This window comes from Monodelphis domestica, chromosome 5 (assembly GCF_027887165.1).
Source record: "Monodelphis domestica isolate mMonDom1 chromosome 5, mMonDom1.pri, whole genome shotgun sequence".
Lineage (NCBI taxonomy): Eukaryota > Metazoa > Chordata > Mammalia > Didelphimorphia > Didelphidae > Monodelphis > Monodelphis domestica.
The window spans coordinates 40552831-40572384 of record NC_077231.1 but is presented as its reverse complement, the minus strand read 5'-3'; the positions used below and the strand labels follow the sequence as shown (position 1 = coordinate 40572384).

Sequence of the window (19554 nt, the reverse complement as noted above, 5' to 3'; positions counted from 1 at the left end):
GGAAGACCTTTTAGTCCTTTGTCACTGATTTTTTTTAAACCCTTTTTTTTAAACCCTTACCAATACTATGTATTGGTTCCAAGGCAGAAGAGTGGGAAGGGCTAGGCAATGGGGGTCAAGTGACTTGCCCAGGGTCACACAGCTGGGACGTGTCTGAGGCCAGATTTGAACCCAGGAACTCCCATCTCTAGGCCTGGCTCTCATTTCACCAAGCTACTCAGCTGCCTCCTTTGTCACTGATTTTGCATTCCTCACTTCCATTTCAAACTTCTCTTCTTTTCTCAAACATCGCATAGCATCCCTTTGCCCCAACTCTCTCAAAAAAGGACTCAGAGAAAATAGAGATCATTTACTGTGAGCACCCTCTTCTCCCCCTTTCTATATCTCACCACCTTGTTTACCTCATCCTCCATTCCCTCCCTCTTTATTCTAGTCTCTGATGAAAGCATTGCCCTTCTACTTGTCAAAGCAAACTCTTCTTGATGCCAGCCCTTCCTAATCTTTTCTAGCTAATTTTTTTTATTTCCTAAAAGTATACCCAAGTTGCTCCTATCCACTAAGAAAAAAATAAAAACCTTTACTTGGCCTTGTCAATCCCTTTAACTGTCATCCTATGTCTCTTAGACAATTCATAGTCAAACTCCTAGAAAAAAATGTCTACTTTCTTCACTTTGACTTCCTCTTCTCTCACTTTTCCATCCTTTTCTATCAAACTTTTGACCCTATCACTCAACTAATGCTGTTTTATCCAAAGTTACCTTAGGTCCATGTTGGGGAACCTATGGCACATATGCCAGAGGGGGTTGCTCCCCTCCCCCTCTCCCCACATGCCTGAAGACATTTCTCACTTCACCCACTCCTCTGCCCAGCAGCTCAATTGGAACACTTCCTCCCTTCCCTGTCTAGGGTGTGGTGAGGTCTTACAGGTGGCATGGGGATTGCAGTTTGGTTGCTTGGTCTCTAAAAGGTTTACCATCACTGTTTAGGTCAGGCCCTCATTACCTTTTGCCTTAGCTATTGGATTAGATTTCTTATTGGCCATCCTGTTCTGCTCTCTAATCCATCCTCCTCAGTACTGACAAATTAATATTCCTAAAATACAGACTTTACCTGTCACCCCACACACACACACTCCAAAATCTTCAGTGATTTTCCCATCACCAGCAGGATAAAAACAAAATCTTTAAAATCTTTGGTGAACTGGCTATTGTTCACCTTTCCAGCCTAATTTCAATATTCCTTCTCTTCACACTATTCTATTCAAAATGGCTTGTTGGTTGATCCCTTAATATAAATTCCATCTTTTCTCTTGGTGTTTCCCTAAGATCAGCAGTCAAGAGTCTTTATGAAGAGCCAGCTTATTGTGCCAGACCCCCTGGACTAAGGGCTGTGGATATGAAGACAGGTTAAAAGCTCCCTTAGGGAGCTCCCAAGCTCATGGGAGAGAGAACATTCAAATAACAAGATATAGATTGGGTAAACAGAAATATTCTCAGAGAGCAGGTACTAGCATTAGGTGAAATGGGGAAGTTAGCTGCCCCTGTTGGAATATTTCTTCTTCACTTCTGCCTCTCACCATCCCTTCCTCTCTTCAAAGCAAAGAGCTTAGGTGTCATCTCCTACTTGAAGCCTTTGATGATCACTAACCATTTAATGTTTCCTCTTTCCCAAAATGGCTTCATATTACTTTGTATGTATGTTGTGAATAGCATCTGAGTGGTTGACCATCTATTATAAAGATATGGCTGCATATGGCATGGTATGGATATATCCAATGATGGTAATAATAGCCAGAATTTGTAGTCTTTTAAGGTTTGCACAGTACTTTCTCATGTTACCTCAGTTAATCTGACCTGAAAACTGGACCATCCTATCTCCAAAGAGAGACTATAATTTCTGCCTTTGTGGGGAGCCAGAGGAATGCTATGGCTGGAAGCTCTCTTCTTCAGCCTCTTACCTCCAAGAGAGGTATATGGCTAGAATTATACCTAGCACGCTTCAAATATCTGTAATCTAAGGGCACAATAAATAACAGGCTCAGAATAAAAGATGCTTCCACCAAATACTGATCCCACCAAAGACAATCCTGAATAGCTAAAGGTTTACCTCTTTATCAAAGTAAACAATAGAGATTGTGGAAGTTATATAGATTAGCAGAGACCCCAAACATACAGAACTAAATGAATTCTTCAGCAAACATCACAAGCTTAACCAATGCCTAATATAGAGTAGGAGGATAAGCAATCCTTCTTGATTATTAATTAATTGATATTGTAAGGAGACTAGTTGAAGCTTAGATTATGAAAACTATAATCTAGTGTTAAATAGGAAGGAAATCACAAATGATATATCCTAACATTTTTAAGCCAGTTGGGTGAAGCACCCTTATTGAGGGCTACTCCCCTCTAGGCTTATTTATTATCTTTGGCTGTGGTTCCACTGTATTTTTTAGAAAGAAGAAGGGTAATTATGATAGGACTAGTTGAAACTTCCATGGGGTAATTACGATAGGACTAGTTGAAACTTCCATGGGTGGGGACAGCTACGTGGCTTGAGAGCCAGTCCTAGAGAAAGGAAGTCTTGGGTTCAAATTTGGCCTCAGACACTTCCCAGCTGTGTGACCCTGGGCAAAACACTTAACCCCATTGCTTAGCCCTTACTGCTATTCTGCCTTGAAACCAATAGTTAGTCTTGCTTCTAAGAGAGAAGAGAAAGGTTTAAAAAACCAAACTCCATAGTTCTATTTTCTTGAGTCCTAGCCTCTGAGACTGGCTTCCTTCCAGGCAGAGAATTAAAGGTTTAATCTTACCTTGTGAATGACTAGATGGAGTAGATACAGTTGAGTGAGGTGCCTCCCAACTCTCAAAACACGCAGTTCTGTGATGGTGGGAGAGACTGGGGTATGGAATCAGAAGACTCCATTTTTACCTCTGCTTTGCCATTGGCTGGCTGTGTGACCTAATAGAGTTCATTTAATCTCCCCAAGCTTCATTTCCCCATTCTATAAAATAAAGGAAATGAACTAGAACCGGGTCAACAAACTCTGACCTATGGACCAAATTCAGCCTGGGAATGATTGAACAAGTTGTGGTATATGATTGTAATGGAACATTCTTATGCCATAAGAAATGACAAAAAAGATGAGCACACACACACACACACACACACACACACACACAACCCTGGAAAGACTTATATAAAGTGTTACAAAGTAAAATGAGCAGAACTAGGAGAACAATGAATACAGTAACAACAATAATGTATGATGATCTCCAACCATTCTGGAGGGCAATTTGGAACTATGCCCAAAGGGCGATAAAAGACTGTCTGCCCTTTGATCCAGCCATAGCTGGGTTTGTACCCCAAAGAGATAATAAGGAAAAAGACTTGTACAAGAATATTCATAGCTGCGCTCTTTGTGGTGGCCATAAATTGGAAAACGAGGGGATGCCCTTCAATTGGAGAATGGCTGAACAAATTGTGGTGTATGTTGGTGATGGAATACTATTGTGCTAAGAGGAATAATAAAGTGGAGGAATTCCATGGAGACTGGAACGACCTCCAGGACGTGATGCAGAGCGAGAGGAGCAGAACCAGGAGAACATTGTACACAGAGACTAATACACTGTGGTATAATCGAACGTAATGGACTTCTCCATTAATGGCGGTGTAATGTCCCTGAACAATCAGCAGGGATCTAAAAATCACTATCCACAAGCAGAAGATAAACTGTGGGAGTAAAAATACCGATGAAAAGCAACTGCTTGACTACAGGGGTGGAGGGGATATGACTGAGGAGAGACTCTAAATGAACGCTCTAATGCAAATACCAACAACAGGGAAATGGGTTCAGAGCAAGGACACATGTGATACCCAGTGGAATCCTGTGTCGGCTATGGGAGAGGTGGTGGGAGGGGGGGGTGGGGAGGAAAAGAAAATGATCTTTGTTTCCAGTGAATAATGTTAGGAAATGACCAAATAAAAATAAAAAATAAAAAATAATAATGTATGATGATCAACTGTGAAAGATTTAACTATTATTGGCAATGCAAGGATTTAGGACAGCTCTAAGGTACTCATAACCAAAAAGACTATCCACCATCAGAGACTGAATGTAGATAGAAGCATGCCAGTCTTCACTTCATTTCCTCCATGAATTTTTCTCTAGTGTTAAATGATATATGTCTTCTTTTCCAACATGATGAATGGGGAATTATGTATCATATGATAATACATGTATAACATATGTCATATTACCTGCCTTCATGGGAAGGAGGGAGTAATGGAAGAGAGAGAACATGAATCACAAAATGTCAGAAAACAATTACTGAAAATAGCACCCTTAAGTAATCTGGGGGGGGGGGGATTTAAAAGAAGAACAAATAAAATGAAGAGCTCATTTTGCATAGTTATTTTTAGCTAAGTAAGATTTGATTCAATTCAGTAAGCATTTATTAAGTACCTTCTGTGTGCAAGAAGTTCTACTTTCTGATGCATATTGACTTTATGATCCTAAGCAAGGCATTTAACTTCCCAAAGTCATAAGGAATAATCTATGCTTGAAACTGTAGGACAAGTTCCAGCTACATTGGTAGGGAAGAATTTCCTCACTGATATAATAATAATTGATATTTGTTTTTATTTAGTCATTTTCAGTCGTTTCTAATTCTTTCTTTGTGAAACTCACTTTGGGTTCTTTCTTTCTTTCTTTCTTTCTTTCTTTCTTTCTTTCTTTCTTTCTTTCTTTCTTTCTTTTTTGTAAAGACACTAGAATGGTTTGATTCTTCCCTCTCCAGCTCATTTTACAGATGAGGAAACTGAGACAAACAGAGTTAAATGAGTTGTCCAGGGTCACACAACTATTATTGAAGACTGGATTTGAATTCTGATCTTCCTTGTGCTTCCACAGGAATCCCAGGTCAGGTTCTCTGAGATACAATGAGTCACCTAGCTGCCCTTGGGCTTTAGATGCTGGGGATACAAAGACCAAAAGAACAAGCAGCTACCCAATGATGTTTCTTTGTGGTTACAATAACAAGGTACAATGCCTCAAGAGTCCTGTAAGAAATGGTAGCTTTGTAGAAAGTCATATTTTAGATCTGGATTTCATTCACACTATCTTCTCATATTCTTTCTGAGAACCTTGGTGCCAAACCATTGTCCTAGACAGAACAAGTAATCATTACAAGCTATAGCTATATATATATATATATATATATATATATATATATATATATATATGTATATAGCTATAGCTGGCTGGCAAGATATCAAATAGCCATGCTAATTTCTTCTGTTAATTACTCTTTTTTTTTTAAATAAAGTTTTAACCACTGTATAGATTTGTCCTTTTGATCTGATTGGCTGGTGGGTTGGTTAAGAAAGAACCACCTGACTCTGACGGTTATCTCGCTGTTGAGCTTTGGAAAGAAAAAATCTGTCTCTGAAAAATCAGCAACTGAAACTATTCTAGTGTTCAGTTGGGATTCTGGAAAACATGAGATTTAGGGATTGAGATATTCTTCAGCCATATCATCATTCAATCAATACATTTATTGAAAATTTATATGTATATTCCACTGAGCTATACCTAAAAGGGAGCTAAAGAGAATCATACAAGTTGGAAGGTTCCTTGGAAGTCATCTAATCCAACTTGTACCTGAAAAGGAATCTTTTCTTCCCTGAAAAAGTGGTCATCTAGCCTCTACTTACATATCTATACAAACAGGGAACCTACCATCTCCTGATACAGTATAAGTCATGTTGATTGTTTAATACATTGAGTTGGACTCATCTTTTAACACACTTCCTTACTAGGCATGTTCAACACATCCCAAACAAAATTTGTTTTCTCCAAATTATTCATTCTTCCAAACTTTAGCATTTCTGTCCAAGGTGCCCCCATCCTTCTGGTCACTCCAATTTGTAACCTTGGCTTTCTTCTGTATTCCTCATTCTTCCTTACCCCACATGACCAATTAAGCATCAAATCTGGCCATTTCTATCTTCATGGCATTTCTCTCTATTCACACAGTTACCACCTTAGTTCAAATCCTCATCACCAATCAATCAATCAATCAATCAATTCTCAAACTTTGGAATTCCCAAACTTGAGGCCTCATGGCATACACTGTCTTCTGCCTTGTGCTTCCATAGGAATTCTTTCAGGTCTCTGGCTATTAATATTATTAATGAATTAATATTATTTTATTATTATTATTTATATATAAGTATATATAAATATATATAAATATATATAAATTATATATAATATATAAATAATAATAATACTTATTATTAAATAATATCAATAATTAATAAAAATTAATTAATAGAATAAAATATTAATTAATTAATAGAATAAAATAATTAAGCTGAAGAAAATTGACTTTGAGGTATCTCATTGTTGACTCCATCCAGAAAAGAGGGAACAGAAAAAGCAGATGATGGCTAGACAGGACCTAAAATCCATGAACTTACTTTTCTGATCACCTAGACAGGCACATGCACCTTGACATGAGCTTCTGCTACTACTTGGGTATGTGGAGGGAGAAATTGCTCATGAATACAGGTTGGTTTTTTCTATCCCCTTCAGGCTGAGTCCTGCCGTGGTCTTTCTTCCACAACTAGAAGAAAAAAAATGTTCATCACACACACACATGTTCTAGAAGATGTCCCAAAGAAGACAAAGATGTTCTAAATAGTAAAAGTGATTTTCAAAATGCCAAAGCAACCTTTCAGAGATTATTTCTTTTTCTATTGTTCTTTTATCGCTCAGTGCCTAAATTAGTTCCTGGCACAAAATAAGTACTTAATAAATTCTGACTGAGTGGGCATCTCAGTGGATAGAGAACCAGGCTTGGAATCTGGAAGTCCCAAGTTCAAATCTGGCCTCAGACACTTCCTAGCTGTGTGACCCTGAACAAGTCACTCCCATTGCCTAGCCCTTACCACTCTTCTGCCTTGGAACCAATACACAGGATTAATTCTAAGACAGAAGGAAAGGGTTGAAAAAATATATATACAGTGTCCCCAATGTCTTGTTCAGTTCGAATACCATCTTAATAATGTAAAACTAAACTGAGAATTTTGGAACACTGTATAAAAGAAGTTGCTATGTGACATCTAAAGGAGAAAATCTTTAGCAACAAGAGAAACTGAATAAAGCTAGAGAGCTTATAAAATGGATAAGAGTTTAGCATGTGAAGAAGGGGACGTGGTTTTTCTTGGGTTTCAAGAACAATATGAGGAAAGACTCTGAGATGGAAAAGGAAGGAAAGAAATAAGCATTTATTAAGCCCTTTCTACAACCAAGCTCTTTTCATATATTATCTCATTTGATCCTCCCTGTGATGTACTGGGGGTAAGTGAAGGATGTGTATGAGTGACCAAGAACTGTTGAATTGTGCTAGGATGTGGTCTAGTACAAAGCCTAGTCTGGAACTTGGAAGGCTAGGGAAGGAGAGAGCAACTTGACTTTCATGGCAAAGCTCCTCCTTTCTAGCAGGTTTGTCTTATCAATTCTTTCCTTTTTCATTTAAAACTCTTACCTTCTATCTTAGTATCAGTTCTATGATGGAAGACGTTCTATGACAGCTAGGCAATGGGGGTTAAGTGACTTGCCCAGGTCAACCAGCTAGGAAGTGTCTAAGACTACATTTGAACCCAGGTCCTCTTTCATCCATGCCTGGTTCTCAATCCCCTGTACTACCTAGCTGTTTCTCTTTCTCCAGTTCTTAAGACATCAAATGTGTCTACAGCCCTTGAGCATACCCAACTGAGACTAGATCAGGGGTTCAAAGCTTTAATTGCTGGAAATGAAGTTCTGGATTCCATTTCTGTGGTGCCTTTCTTCAGCACTATCCAGAGTGCCAGTGCTGAGACTCAGTAAGATGCCTCATTATGATGTGAACAACCTTGTTGCTAATCCAAATCTCTTGGAGGCAATTTTTTGCTTTCCCAGCACTCGTTAGATGGGCATCCTTCATGCTAATTGAAGGAAAAAATCACTTTTCATAGCAAACCAGTCCAGAGAAATTATTTTAGACACTGAGAAGTGCCTAGTCCCAACTTTTGTTCTAATATAAGAGAATTATTTTTTGAAAAATATTTTTTCCAGCTGAGCATTTTACCTGCACTTTGGTAAGTTTCCAGTAGTATCCCTTAGAGGAGTTTTTAAAATAGATTTTTTGACCCTTTCTAAAACACCGATTCTCACGTTTTATTTTTTTGCCTCCTTTTTCTGTAAAGAAATAAATACTCAATTTGTGCAGTTAGGTGCTCAAACCCAAAAGTTAGCTCTCTTTTCTTTTTGGCATTAATCTTACCTGTCTCCAAGCAAGTTTTTCCAATACAGAGATTTTGAGTTTGGGAGTATTTATTACATTTTGAAATAAGATAAGAACAGGAAACCCTGTCTAGGGACCAGACCTAGTTTCATCCCTTATTTCCTGCAACCCTGGGAGAAGAATTCATGGTTTTGCAGTCAAATGAGGCTAATGTTTGCTTCCTGCTTCTGGAATATTGCAGCATTTATGTAGGCATTTCCCTCCTATAATCCATGTCATAGAAAATCAATCAATCTATCAATAAATGTTAAGGACCTTCTATGTGCCAGGCACTGTGCTAAGCAGTGGAAATACTCAAATATGAGGTTTATTATTTTCTTACAAAAACTATGGGCAACTTTTAAGGAAGTCAGTGTATCTGCTTAGGTTATAAGAGAGTAGCAAATCTTACACGGAGTGAACTACGTGCCATGCTTTTGTTCAAGTAGGCACAAATGAGCATATGAAAATATCAACATTGAATTTTCAGTTATGAATGGAATTCCAAGGAAATGTCAACCACTTCTGAAGACTGAAGCATCAGCTTCATGTTCAAGAGCTTCCTTTAACTACTATCACCTGGGCCGATCATTTTTTAGTCTCTCTCTCCTCCTGCCTTTTCATCTGAGCTACAGATTCACTTCTCCACATATCCAAGCCGTCTTCATCTGGATATTCTAACAACTCTTCAAACTCAACATATCCAGAACCAAGTTTTGTTTTTTTTTCTCATTCCTCAAATTTGTTCTTCTCAACTTACCCCCTTTTTAAAGGGAGTAGGGGGACTGTTAATATCACCATTCATCCTTTTGCTCCTATTTTTTAATATTGGGAGAAATCTTTTATTAGAGGTAGCTGTGGCTCTCAGTGGTAAAGAATATTGGGGGCTGGAATCAAGGAGACCTGAGTTCAAATTTAGATTCAGATACTTTTCAGTTGTGTGACTCAGGGCAAGCCACTTAACCACTGATTGCCTGACAAAAGGATCCACCATTTTAACTGAAAAAGTAATTGGCAGACCACTCCAGTATCCCTATCAAGAAAATCCCATGGATGGTTATGGCCCTTCAGGTTGGGAAGAGTCATACATGACTGAACAACAATCTCTGATTCTTGCCTTTTCTTCACTTCTCATATCCAATCATTTGCTGAAGTTTGAGTCTCACATACATCCATTCCCTTTTTTTACCCATTAACAAGGTCTCATTGTTACACACCTGGATTATTGCAATAGGTCTTCTCTTCATTCCCTCCCTATCCTCCCCCTCTGATCCTTCCTCTCTCTGTCTCTCTCTCTGTCTCTCTGTCTCTGTCTCTCTCTGTCTCTGTCTCTGTCTCTCTGTCTCTCTCTGTCTCTCTCTCTCTCTCTCTCTCTCTCTCTCTCTCTCTCTCTCCTCTGACAGAAGTATTTTTTTGTGTCCCTAACAGAAGCATCTTTCTTTTGCCCAGCTCTGGTTATGAATGATGATTAAATAATTTATGAGTGATCAAGGAATTTATTAAAAGCTTACCATGTGTGCAGCATTGTGCTAAACACTGTAGATATAAGCAGAAAAAATAAGACAGTCTCTCTTCTCAAGGAGCTCATGTTCTTATGGGGGAGACAATACCTATGAAAGGTTTGGGCTATGAAACAGATGGAAAGGTCCCATGGTCCTTAGGGTACTGCAAAGCAGATGGTATGCCTCTTCTTTAATGTCATTTCCATTGACTAATACCATTTTCTGATGTTAAATCCTTTGACAATGGTAAGGAAGTTGGTGGCAAGAACTTTCTTTTCTGGGTCTTAAAAAGCTGTGGCTATAAGCATCTGAAGGAATGGTTGTCAGGATGCATTTCCACAGAGGCTGCTTCCCAGGATGATGGCCGAGGGCACCAGGCTAGAAACACTAGTATTCCAGGGCTCTTGGGTTCAAAGTTCTGAGATTGAAGTGCAAAGAGAAAAGGTGGTCAAGGCGGTGATGGTTCAATTGCTTAATCTTGCTGCTTCTTGTCTCTCCTTCAGAGATCTCCATTGATTCAGAAATGAACTTATGAAGAGTCAATATGGCAGGAAAACAAGGGTGGGGGAGATGAATTAAAATGAGAGGAAGAAAGTTTAAGAAATAGTTATTTGGGTTAGGGCTGAGTGAAAAGAGAAACAGAAGTGAGATCAGACCTCTATAATGATAATTTTTGAATGTTGATTCTATTCATTTCTTCCCCACTTTCTTTTTCTTACAAAAGAGGGGGATAATAGAAAGAGAAGAAAAATTATAAAGAGAAGAAAAAAGATGGAGGAGGAAAATGATTCAAAAGTTAAAATGTGGGACTAGAGGATCATTTACTATGCTTCAGATGAATAAAAGCAAGCAGGGGGTGGGAAGCAGGTATAAAGTATATTGAAAATAAACATGATAAAAAGCAATAACCACTGGGACTATATCAGACTGTACTAGTACAATAACAATAAAATTCATTTGGAAGAAAAGGTTAAGAATCTCAATAGAAAAAATAGAAAATATAGGAATAGAGTCTATAAGCTAGAGATCTAAAATTATAAATATATAATTTTCAATGCTTTTTCTTTATTTTTCAAATGATATTCAATTTCACAATTACACATAATATCATTTTTAAACATATGTTTTCCAAAATTATAAGATCCAAATTGTCTACCTTCCTCCCCTCCAGGACATAGTATGCAATTTAAAACATACTTCCATATTGGTTATTGTTGTAAGAGAATATTCATATAAAACCAAAACCCCAAAATATAAACATAAATAAATGAATATGAAAAACAGTATTGCAGATTTTAAAAATTAATATCCAATACTCCTAGTTATTTATTTTATTTTTATTATTTATTATTATTATTATATATTATTATTATATTTTTTATTATATATTTATTATTATATTTATAAGACTTATTAATAATAAAATGTGAAGCAAAAGGAAAATAAAGGGCTAGAGAAACAGAGAGAGCTCACCAGCCTCACACATGTAAAAGACAGTGAGGAAAGCATTATCCACAGTTTAAAAACAATAACTTAACATCACTAACATGAACAAAGGGAAGAGGATTCTTGGGACAAGAAAAGGATTCTGGGAGATGGAGTCTAAAGGTCCAAGATTTTCTAGTTACACAGTATGCAATCTAAAATTATATTACAAAACAGAATTATCAAAACTATTCCAGGGTACCCTAAGAGATTGATGGATTGTCTCTTCCCTTTGCCATTGGCCCAAGCCCTGCTACAGGCTATATTTTTTCCTCTTCCATTTTGTTATGTGCCTACGACTAGCACCCCCAGTTTCATCTCATTTCTTAATATTAGGTTGCTTGGCAAAGTTACATAGATTGCTCTATTCAAAGACACCACAAAAACAAACTATAAGCATTACTCCCCAATACCTCCAGAGTGTACTCTCTGCTACATCACCTCAGATTCTAGGAGAGTAGAATGAGAACTTAGTTTAATTCCAATATAGTCTTGGTTCCACTAAAGTTATGTCCAAATGCGGCATAACCCTTAGAAGAATACTTCTACTAGGCTGTGGTCCCCAAAGTCACTTTGAAGATTGTTCCTTCATCATCATTCCCAACTGGAATGATGTTGAATGGCAAGCACGATCACACTGGATGAGAAAACCTGATAACCCCTTCTGAGCTTCAGAACTCATGATGTCTGACCAAGCAGAGAGGAGAGAGTCTTTCAGCTAAAAGCAGAAGAAGAAATCATTTGGGGGTGGGGAATGAGGAGGAAGGAAGTCTCAGCCTAGTTAGTACTCCAGGCCATCTGTGGTTCCATCAATTTAAATATTCAGTCCCTCCACAGCCCATGTCATAATCTCTCTACACCTTCCCATACTGTCTGACCTTCATCCGTTACCTCTTGTAGATTCCCTGCAGGGATTGCCCTAACATACTAATGAACTTTCTTTCATTTTCCTGGCAATGAGAGGATACAAACAGAGTAGTACATGGGCTGTCTAGTGAGTGCCTCCATCTCTCCATTCCTGGCTCATTCTCTTTTTTTTCCCCCATTTATAGATCTTTCTGATGACATCCTTTAAATGTTGTAACTTCAACTCTGTGGTGTATTTCAGCCTAACTATTCCCCTCATACGCCTTCTCGGGTGCATTTTGGATGCTTCTTAACCTTATTTCTTCAGAAACAATAGTTCTATGCCTATCATGATGGCAAATTAAAATTATACCTAAGACAAATATTAAAGCTGGTCCATTTGAACAGACTTCACCATCTTCCTTAATCCATCTCAAATCTGCAGGAAGAACAAACACCTGCCCATCTTTCAGTGGAGCATTGGAGTTGCTTATTGATTAAGAGCAGCCAGTTTCTATAACAGCTTTTTTCATTTAGAATCTGCTTTAGATCCAATGAAGTGTCAAAACCAGGTAATGAGAGAGAGCTCATTGGCGGCAATGGGATTGCCATGGGTATTTGAGGAATAGAAAGCAATTTTCTCAGCAGAGACTTGTTGAAAAAATCCAAATCTCCAGAACGTATAATTATATGATTTGTTTTCAGATTGTAATTATGGTTATTGACTTTTCAACCAATAACTGAATTTTGGTCTTAAACATACTATTACAAAAGGCAAAAGAGCCAAGAAATAGCAAAACCATTGATGTTCTTATTTCATTCACTTGTTGCCAATGAAAGAATTTACTATAGAACATTGTTTCTATACATTAGTGTTGTTGATTATGGCTTTCCACTTTGGGTCAAACTCATTTGCAGTAGACTTGAAAGGATTCAAAAGATGACCCAGAGGGCACCTTCTTTTGGAAAATCCCTTTTACTGGCTAATCAGAGACAGCTTTAAAGACATTTATTTATAAAAGCATCTTGTCAGAACATTGTATAGGAAACAATGTGGATCAGTGGATCTGGGTTTGAATTCAAGATGTCCTATTTACTACTTCCATCATCTATATGACCTTGGATAAATCACTTAACTTTTCTGATCCTCATCATCTTTAGCTGCAAAACGAGGGGGCTGGACTATGTGATTCTGTAGTTCCAAATCTATCATCTCTAAAAAGAGACGTCTTTCAGAACACACCAGCTCGGGAATCCTTAAGGAGAATGAATAAGTTCATACTTTTGGAATACAGGATCTGGTGCTACTGTTTCAGAGCTCGCCTCCAAATGAAGACCTTCAGTAAGAGTCCTCATTCTGGAGAGTTGAATCTACATAATGCCTCAGTCCTTTTTTGGTTCAGTGTCCCTTTGATGAAATGTAATCAATTTCTATTGAACACACACACACGTTGGAGAGTTATTCTCACAGATGCTGATTCCATTAAGTACTGATTTTCAATGCATTCTATTGTAGGCTGAATATTTCTATGAATTTCTATCCCTCCGGTCTCTGGATAAAGGCATCATGGATGACCCCACCATCAACATCCCATTGCTTGGGACGGTTCCCCACAAGGCATCAGGTTGGTGGCTTTCAATTTAGAGAAAGGATTGTGAAAATAATGGTGTATAGTTTAATGCGTTGAGCTTTACTTTAAATGTAATTGCTCCTGTAATAACTAGAGAATATAATGTCTAAGAGCTTAGGATACTTGCCCTAAGTAAAATGGATCTTGATAGGAGAAATTTTCATGCCATTAATTTCTTTCATTTTACAGATACAGAAACTGAGTCCCAGAGAAAATGACTTGCCTTCAGGCACACAGCTAGCTAGTGATGTAGGGAAAGGGAGAGAAAATCTGAACCCATTTCTTTCTGACCCCAGAAAACTAGCTTCCTATCTAAAATATACCATGTTGCCTCTCATTTTATCTCAAGTGCATTAGGCAAAAGGATCATGATAGAAGTAAAGAAACAAAAGTTTTATAACTGCCTAGAAATTTAAGAGTACTAAATACATGTAAGAAGTCAATGATTTGGAACTTCTTAAATCATTTGGCTTTCTCTCAATATTAGGTTACTATATAGGATGTCCCAAAGATCTTGATGTAGTCTTTGTTTTCCTCCAAAGCAGAAGAGTGGTAAGGGCTAGGCAATGGGGGTTAAGTGACTTGCCCAGGGTCACACAGCTAGGAAGTATCTGAGGTTGGATTTGAACCTAGGACCTCTGGTCTCTAGGACTGGCTCTCAGGCCTACCTGTCCCCCAGTCTAGTCTTAAGCTATTAAAAATGAAGACCATAGTAAGATATTAAAACAAAAGACTCCACTGACTTTTGGAACACCTTGTATATTCAACCAATAGATACAAATTAAAACAATGGGTACAGATTTGTCAGGGAGATGTGAAATAGAGGAGCTCTTGGGGTCAGGTAAGGAAAGTTTCCCTGAGAAGAGTTTTGTCAGGTTTTGAAGCAGAGGAGAAATATGGACTGGCAGAAAGAGAGGGGTACATTCTTTGTCTAATAAACCTCTTTCAAGAAATTATAGAGCAGCATTTTCTATCCTAGTTAGATCCAGGCTAAAATACTTAAGTTTTGAGAGGATCTTAAGCAGAAACATACTTCTGCCTGGCCACATCTTGGAAATACTACCGATCTGTTATTTCTATTCTGCCCAGTTTTTCAGAAATAAAAGAAAGTAGATCATTGACTGAGAGTCATTTCCTAGGAAGCATGGCGCAGGGAAGGCACTTTAGAGTTTCTTGGCTATCTTACAAGTCAGTTTCTGACCAGTGGGAAAAACTGGAAATAACACATATACTCCTGAAAGTAGAGACGGTTGAGAGTAACACCCACTTGGCAAAAATACCCCTGGACCAATCTAACCTTGTTCCCAGTACCTAGAAGTAGCTTGCCCCTCAGCAATGGTCTCAAGGAGTCTGTGTGTTATTGTTGTTGTTTTAGACAAATGAGATTAAGTGACTTGCCCAGGGTCACACAGCTAAGATATATCTGGTTGTCTCTGTTTCTTCATCTGTAAAATGAGTTAGAGAAGGAAAAGGCAAATACTCTAGTTTCTTTGCCAAGAAAACTCCAAATGGCATGATGAAGAGTTGGAGATGGAGATGACTAAAAAATGACTGAACAATTTCCCCCTCTCCCTCCCTCCTTCTTCTCTCTCTGTCTCTATCTCTATCTTTATCTCTGTCTCTGTCTCTCTCTGTCTCTGTCTCTCTCTGTCTCTCTCTCTCTCTCTCTCTCTCTCTGTCTCTCTCTCTCTCTCTCTCTCTCTCTCTCTCTCTCTCTCTCTCTATTTCTCTCCCTCCCCCTCTCTCCTTCCTCCCCCCTCTCATATGGGTGTATGTGTGTGTGAGATAATTAATTCCCCCAGGTCACAGAGGTAGTTAATTGGATTTTAAGCTTTGGAGTTAGGGGGAGAGTGGTTTCATGTTTAGCTTTGTATCCCCAGAACCTAGTACGCTATGTGGAACACGAGGTTTGGAGGTGGTTTGGAATTTGAGGGGGAGAGGGGGAGCCCCTAAACCTTTTATTTCAATCACAGTGGGGGAATTCTAAATACGGAAGCAAACCCTTCATCCTCCTGATCAGATCAGCAGCTTATAGTCACTTTCATTCTTAATGGCTAGACTCTTAAGAGATTTGCCTGTGGTCCCCTCACTATGTGTAAGAGGAGGTCTGGGACCCAGGTATTCCCAGCTCCAGAGATGGCCCTCTATCTACTAGGGGAAAATATTTATAGAATGGAATGGTTGAAATGGTTTCAATAGGATCTATCTGGATCAGCCATAAATTTCCAGGCTTTCAGGACTTTGTAACGAAGCGAATTAATGTTTCTTGGAATGAGAAGGTAGACAAAAGGCATTGGGGAGGGGAGTGGGGAGAGAATAACTAGTGGAGGCACTTATTCTAGTTTTCTTTGAAGTGATGTCCAGGAACAGGTTTGAAGGCTTTCTTGGTCAGATTTAGGGCTCCTTCACAGAAATGCAGGTGCAAGGGTTTTATTGGGGCTTTATCCCATTCCCTGGAGACCATAATTGTTGCAGGGCAGTTATCCATTAGCTTAATTAGCACAGACTCCACAGTGGAAGCATGTGTAGGTGGACGGAATTATTAAAAAGTAACCAAGTAAGTGTGTCTGTGCTCTTAAACGTCCAGGTAGCCTTCATTATTCTGCTCAGAACAAAGCACGTGTGCACTTTTATACCCTCAGAGTGCTTAGGTCCTGATAAAATAAATCCCACCAACTCCTAGATGCCACAAAAAACGCCGGCATGGCAGAAACTCTCGGTCTTTCATGATTCCTGAAGGGCCAGATTTCCAGCATCTGACTAGAAGCAAAAGAGGAAATACAATCTGCAGGGTGGTTTTAGTCCAATTAATCCAAAGTATAAGGTGAAAAAAACCAGATTTACATAAAAGTGTGTTGGCTGCTCTTTGGACACTCTCTGTCACCCTGGAAAGCTAGCGGAGTGCCAGAGATTCTAAATAGAAGGTTTATGTGCACCTTTTCAAGAATGTTTACAAGGAACCTCGGTTCAGCATAGTTGGTCTTTGGTATTGACCTTATTTGGGTCACAAAAGAGTGCCCCTTTCATGATGTTTTGTCATAAAGGAAATGATGTGTCAAAAGAAGTAAAGAACCTCAAATTCCTATTCACAATTGGCGATATCTGCCCATTTCTTGGCAGGATATTAGGGTGGTTTGCCATTTCCTTCTCCAGTTCATTTCTACAGATGAGGAAACTGAGGCAAACATGATTACACACTAGCCCAGGATTACACACTTGGGAAGTAAGTGTCTGAGATTAGATTTAAACTCATGAACATGAGTCTTCCTAATTCCAAGGTCAGGGTTCTATCCACCGTAAAACCCAGTACCTCATCCCCTTCAGCATTCTGGTCTACATCAAAATAAGCAGAAAGTAGAATTTTGTGGGGACTCCACCATAGAAAGATGTATAACTGCCTGTGGGATGGCATTAAAAATGAAGAGTTCTGCAGAAGATCAAGGGTGACCTTGTTGTTGTTGTTGTTGTTGTTTCTGGAGCAGGATCTGGATGTAGGCAAACCAAGAATTTTAGATCAGTTAAGAACAGAGAAAACAACAAGATTTTAATTAAGATAAAATCCCGTAAAAAATCACTGAATGATCCAAATAGGTCATCTTCAAATAGTTTCAACTCTTCAATCTATCAATGGATACTGAGTACATGGAGGGCCATCTTTGGAGCCAGGAATACTGGAGTTCCAGACCACCTCTGTTCACATAATTGACAATAGACAAATCATATAATGAGAATGACCAGCAAGAGGTAGGTCACCAATCAAAGTGACTGATCCACAAACCCTTTGATACCATGAACTTCCCATCAGGAAGTTTTCATCCCTCGGATTCTGAGCCATTCAGCTATTTGGATGGAGAAACAGAGGAGGTAGGGGTCTTGGGGATTTTTGTACATATTGTGATAAGTGACGACAGATTCATGTATGAATGAGATGGATTTGTTCTATTCATTCCTTGGAAGAAAATTAGATTAAAAAGTATCCAAGAATAGTAAAAGATGAATGAATAGGAATTTGAGTTTCTTTACTTCTTTTGATGCATCATTTCCTTTGCGAAAAACCATCATGAAAATGGCTCTGGGTTTAAAACAGAGGTCTGACATTCAAATGCAAAAACTCTTTTGGGTAAGTGACTTAACAAGCCTGGAGTCTCATTTTCCTCATCTGTAAAATTAGAGGATTGAGCTAAATGACCTCCAATTCCAGGTCCAATTCTATATTCTTTCAGTTCTAAATCTAAAATCCTAAATATGTTAATATGGCTCAGTGACCTCACCATTTGGGGAGTTCCCTCCAATGATGTTATCCCGTTACACTTTCTTGTCTTGTATGTTGCCGAGGACTAGATATATAAAGAAAGGGGGTGGGGAGACCCTTGCTTCAAAGGCTTATAAGAAAAGAACAGGTGGGCAAAGATTTTCTTCCAAACTATTCCAAATACTTGTTGACTTGACATTTATGGAGAGATAACTAGATGGTGCCTGTTCACACAGCTGTTATAACACCAGAGTTGGAAAATGTTTGTTCTGACAATTCAATCCTATCAGGAAGGAAAGAGATTAAACAGAGAAAAGTGACTCTTTTCCAGAAAATTTTGGGTCAGAAGCCATCAAAGGACTGCATAGAGCTACCTCTTTTCCATCAAATTCTGAAGAACAGGGGCAAAGGAGGGATGATGAAAAACAAAAACCCTTAGAATTATTTGCAGAGAGCTAAGGCAAAGCCTATCAGAAAACAGGAGTTAGGAAGATAATGAAAGCCATGGCGAAGAGTAGATAGCTATGCTTTAAATCAAGAAGATCTCATTTCAGATTTCTTCTTTGACACTCTATGTGTCATGAGTGGAGTTATTTAAATCTTCTGAGCCTCAATTTCCCTTTTGTCTTTGTAGTTCTGGTACTTAACACACTAGGTGTATAATAAATGATTATTGATGAATTAATTTAATCCTAGATTTATCGCTCAACAGCTATGTGGTCATTGGCAAGTCACTTAGAGTTTTTGAGCCTCAGTTTCTTAATCTGAAACATGGGTATGTGCCATATAATTATAGGTGCCTCGTATACTTCACAAGATTTTTATGACAATATCAATATTTTGTGACAATAACAATAGTAATGATGATTGATATTTGGATAGTACTTTAACATTTGCAAAGCAAGTTTATAGGTGGTAACTTATTGGATCTTCACAACAATCCAGTAAAGTATCATTTCCATTTTGCAGATAAAGAAACTAAGTCATGGAGAGGTTAAGTGTTTTGCAGCATTTTTGCATTCAAGCAGCTAGAAAGTACCTGAGATATGATTAAACCCAGGTTTTGCTGATTCCATGCCCAGCACCTTATCCACTATATAATACTACCTCAAATAAGATGAATAAGTGCTCAGACTATAATGCACAATGGAAATTAAAACTATGATTATACTCAAAGCAGAAGCCAGAATATTATCAGTCAGATAGTAGGTGCTACTTCAACTTACTTTAATGCTTTAAAATTTTGTGATGATGAGGGGGTGGCAACAACCTCCGGCCCTACTTCACCCTTTGCCCCATGCAGTGGATGCAAATATGGATGGATACCTGATGGATACTTTGATGGTATCCAAATACCCTGATGGATGAGCTCTAAACTTACCCAAAGCTCAGACTTGGAGAGAAGAGACATCATCCATTACTAGGCTAGTACTTGAAGTCTCAGCTGGGTAGGACCAATCAAAAATTTTGCTTATGCTGCCACAGTCCCTCAAGAACCTAAGTCACCTCCA

The 19554-nt window shown here is 38.4% G+C and overlaps 1 protein-coding gene across 2 annotated transcripts in view; it reads left to right on the top strand.

Moving 5' to 3' along the window:
- WIF1 (WNT inhibitory factor 1) overlaps positions 1 to 19554 on the top strand; it is a 107596-nt gene that overhangs the window by 43101 nt on the left and 44941 nt on the right. For both annotated transcript variants that reach the window (XM_056798395.1, XM_056798396.1), the window contains exon 3: positions 13677 to 13785. In XM_056798395.1, coding sequence (XP_056654373.1) covers positions 13677 to 13785 — 109 coding nt within the window. The remainder of the gene's footprint in view (positions 1 to 13676; positions 13786 to 19554) is intronic.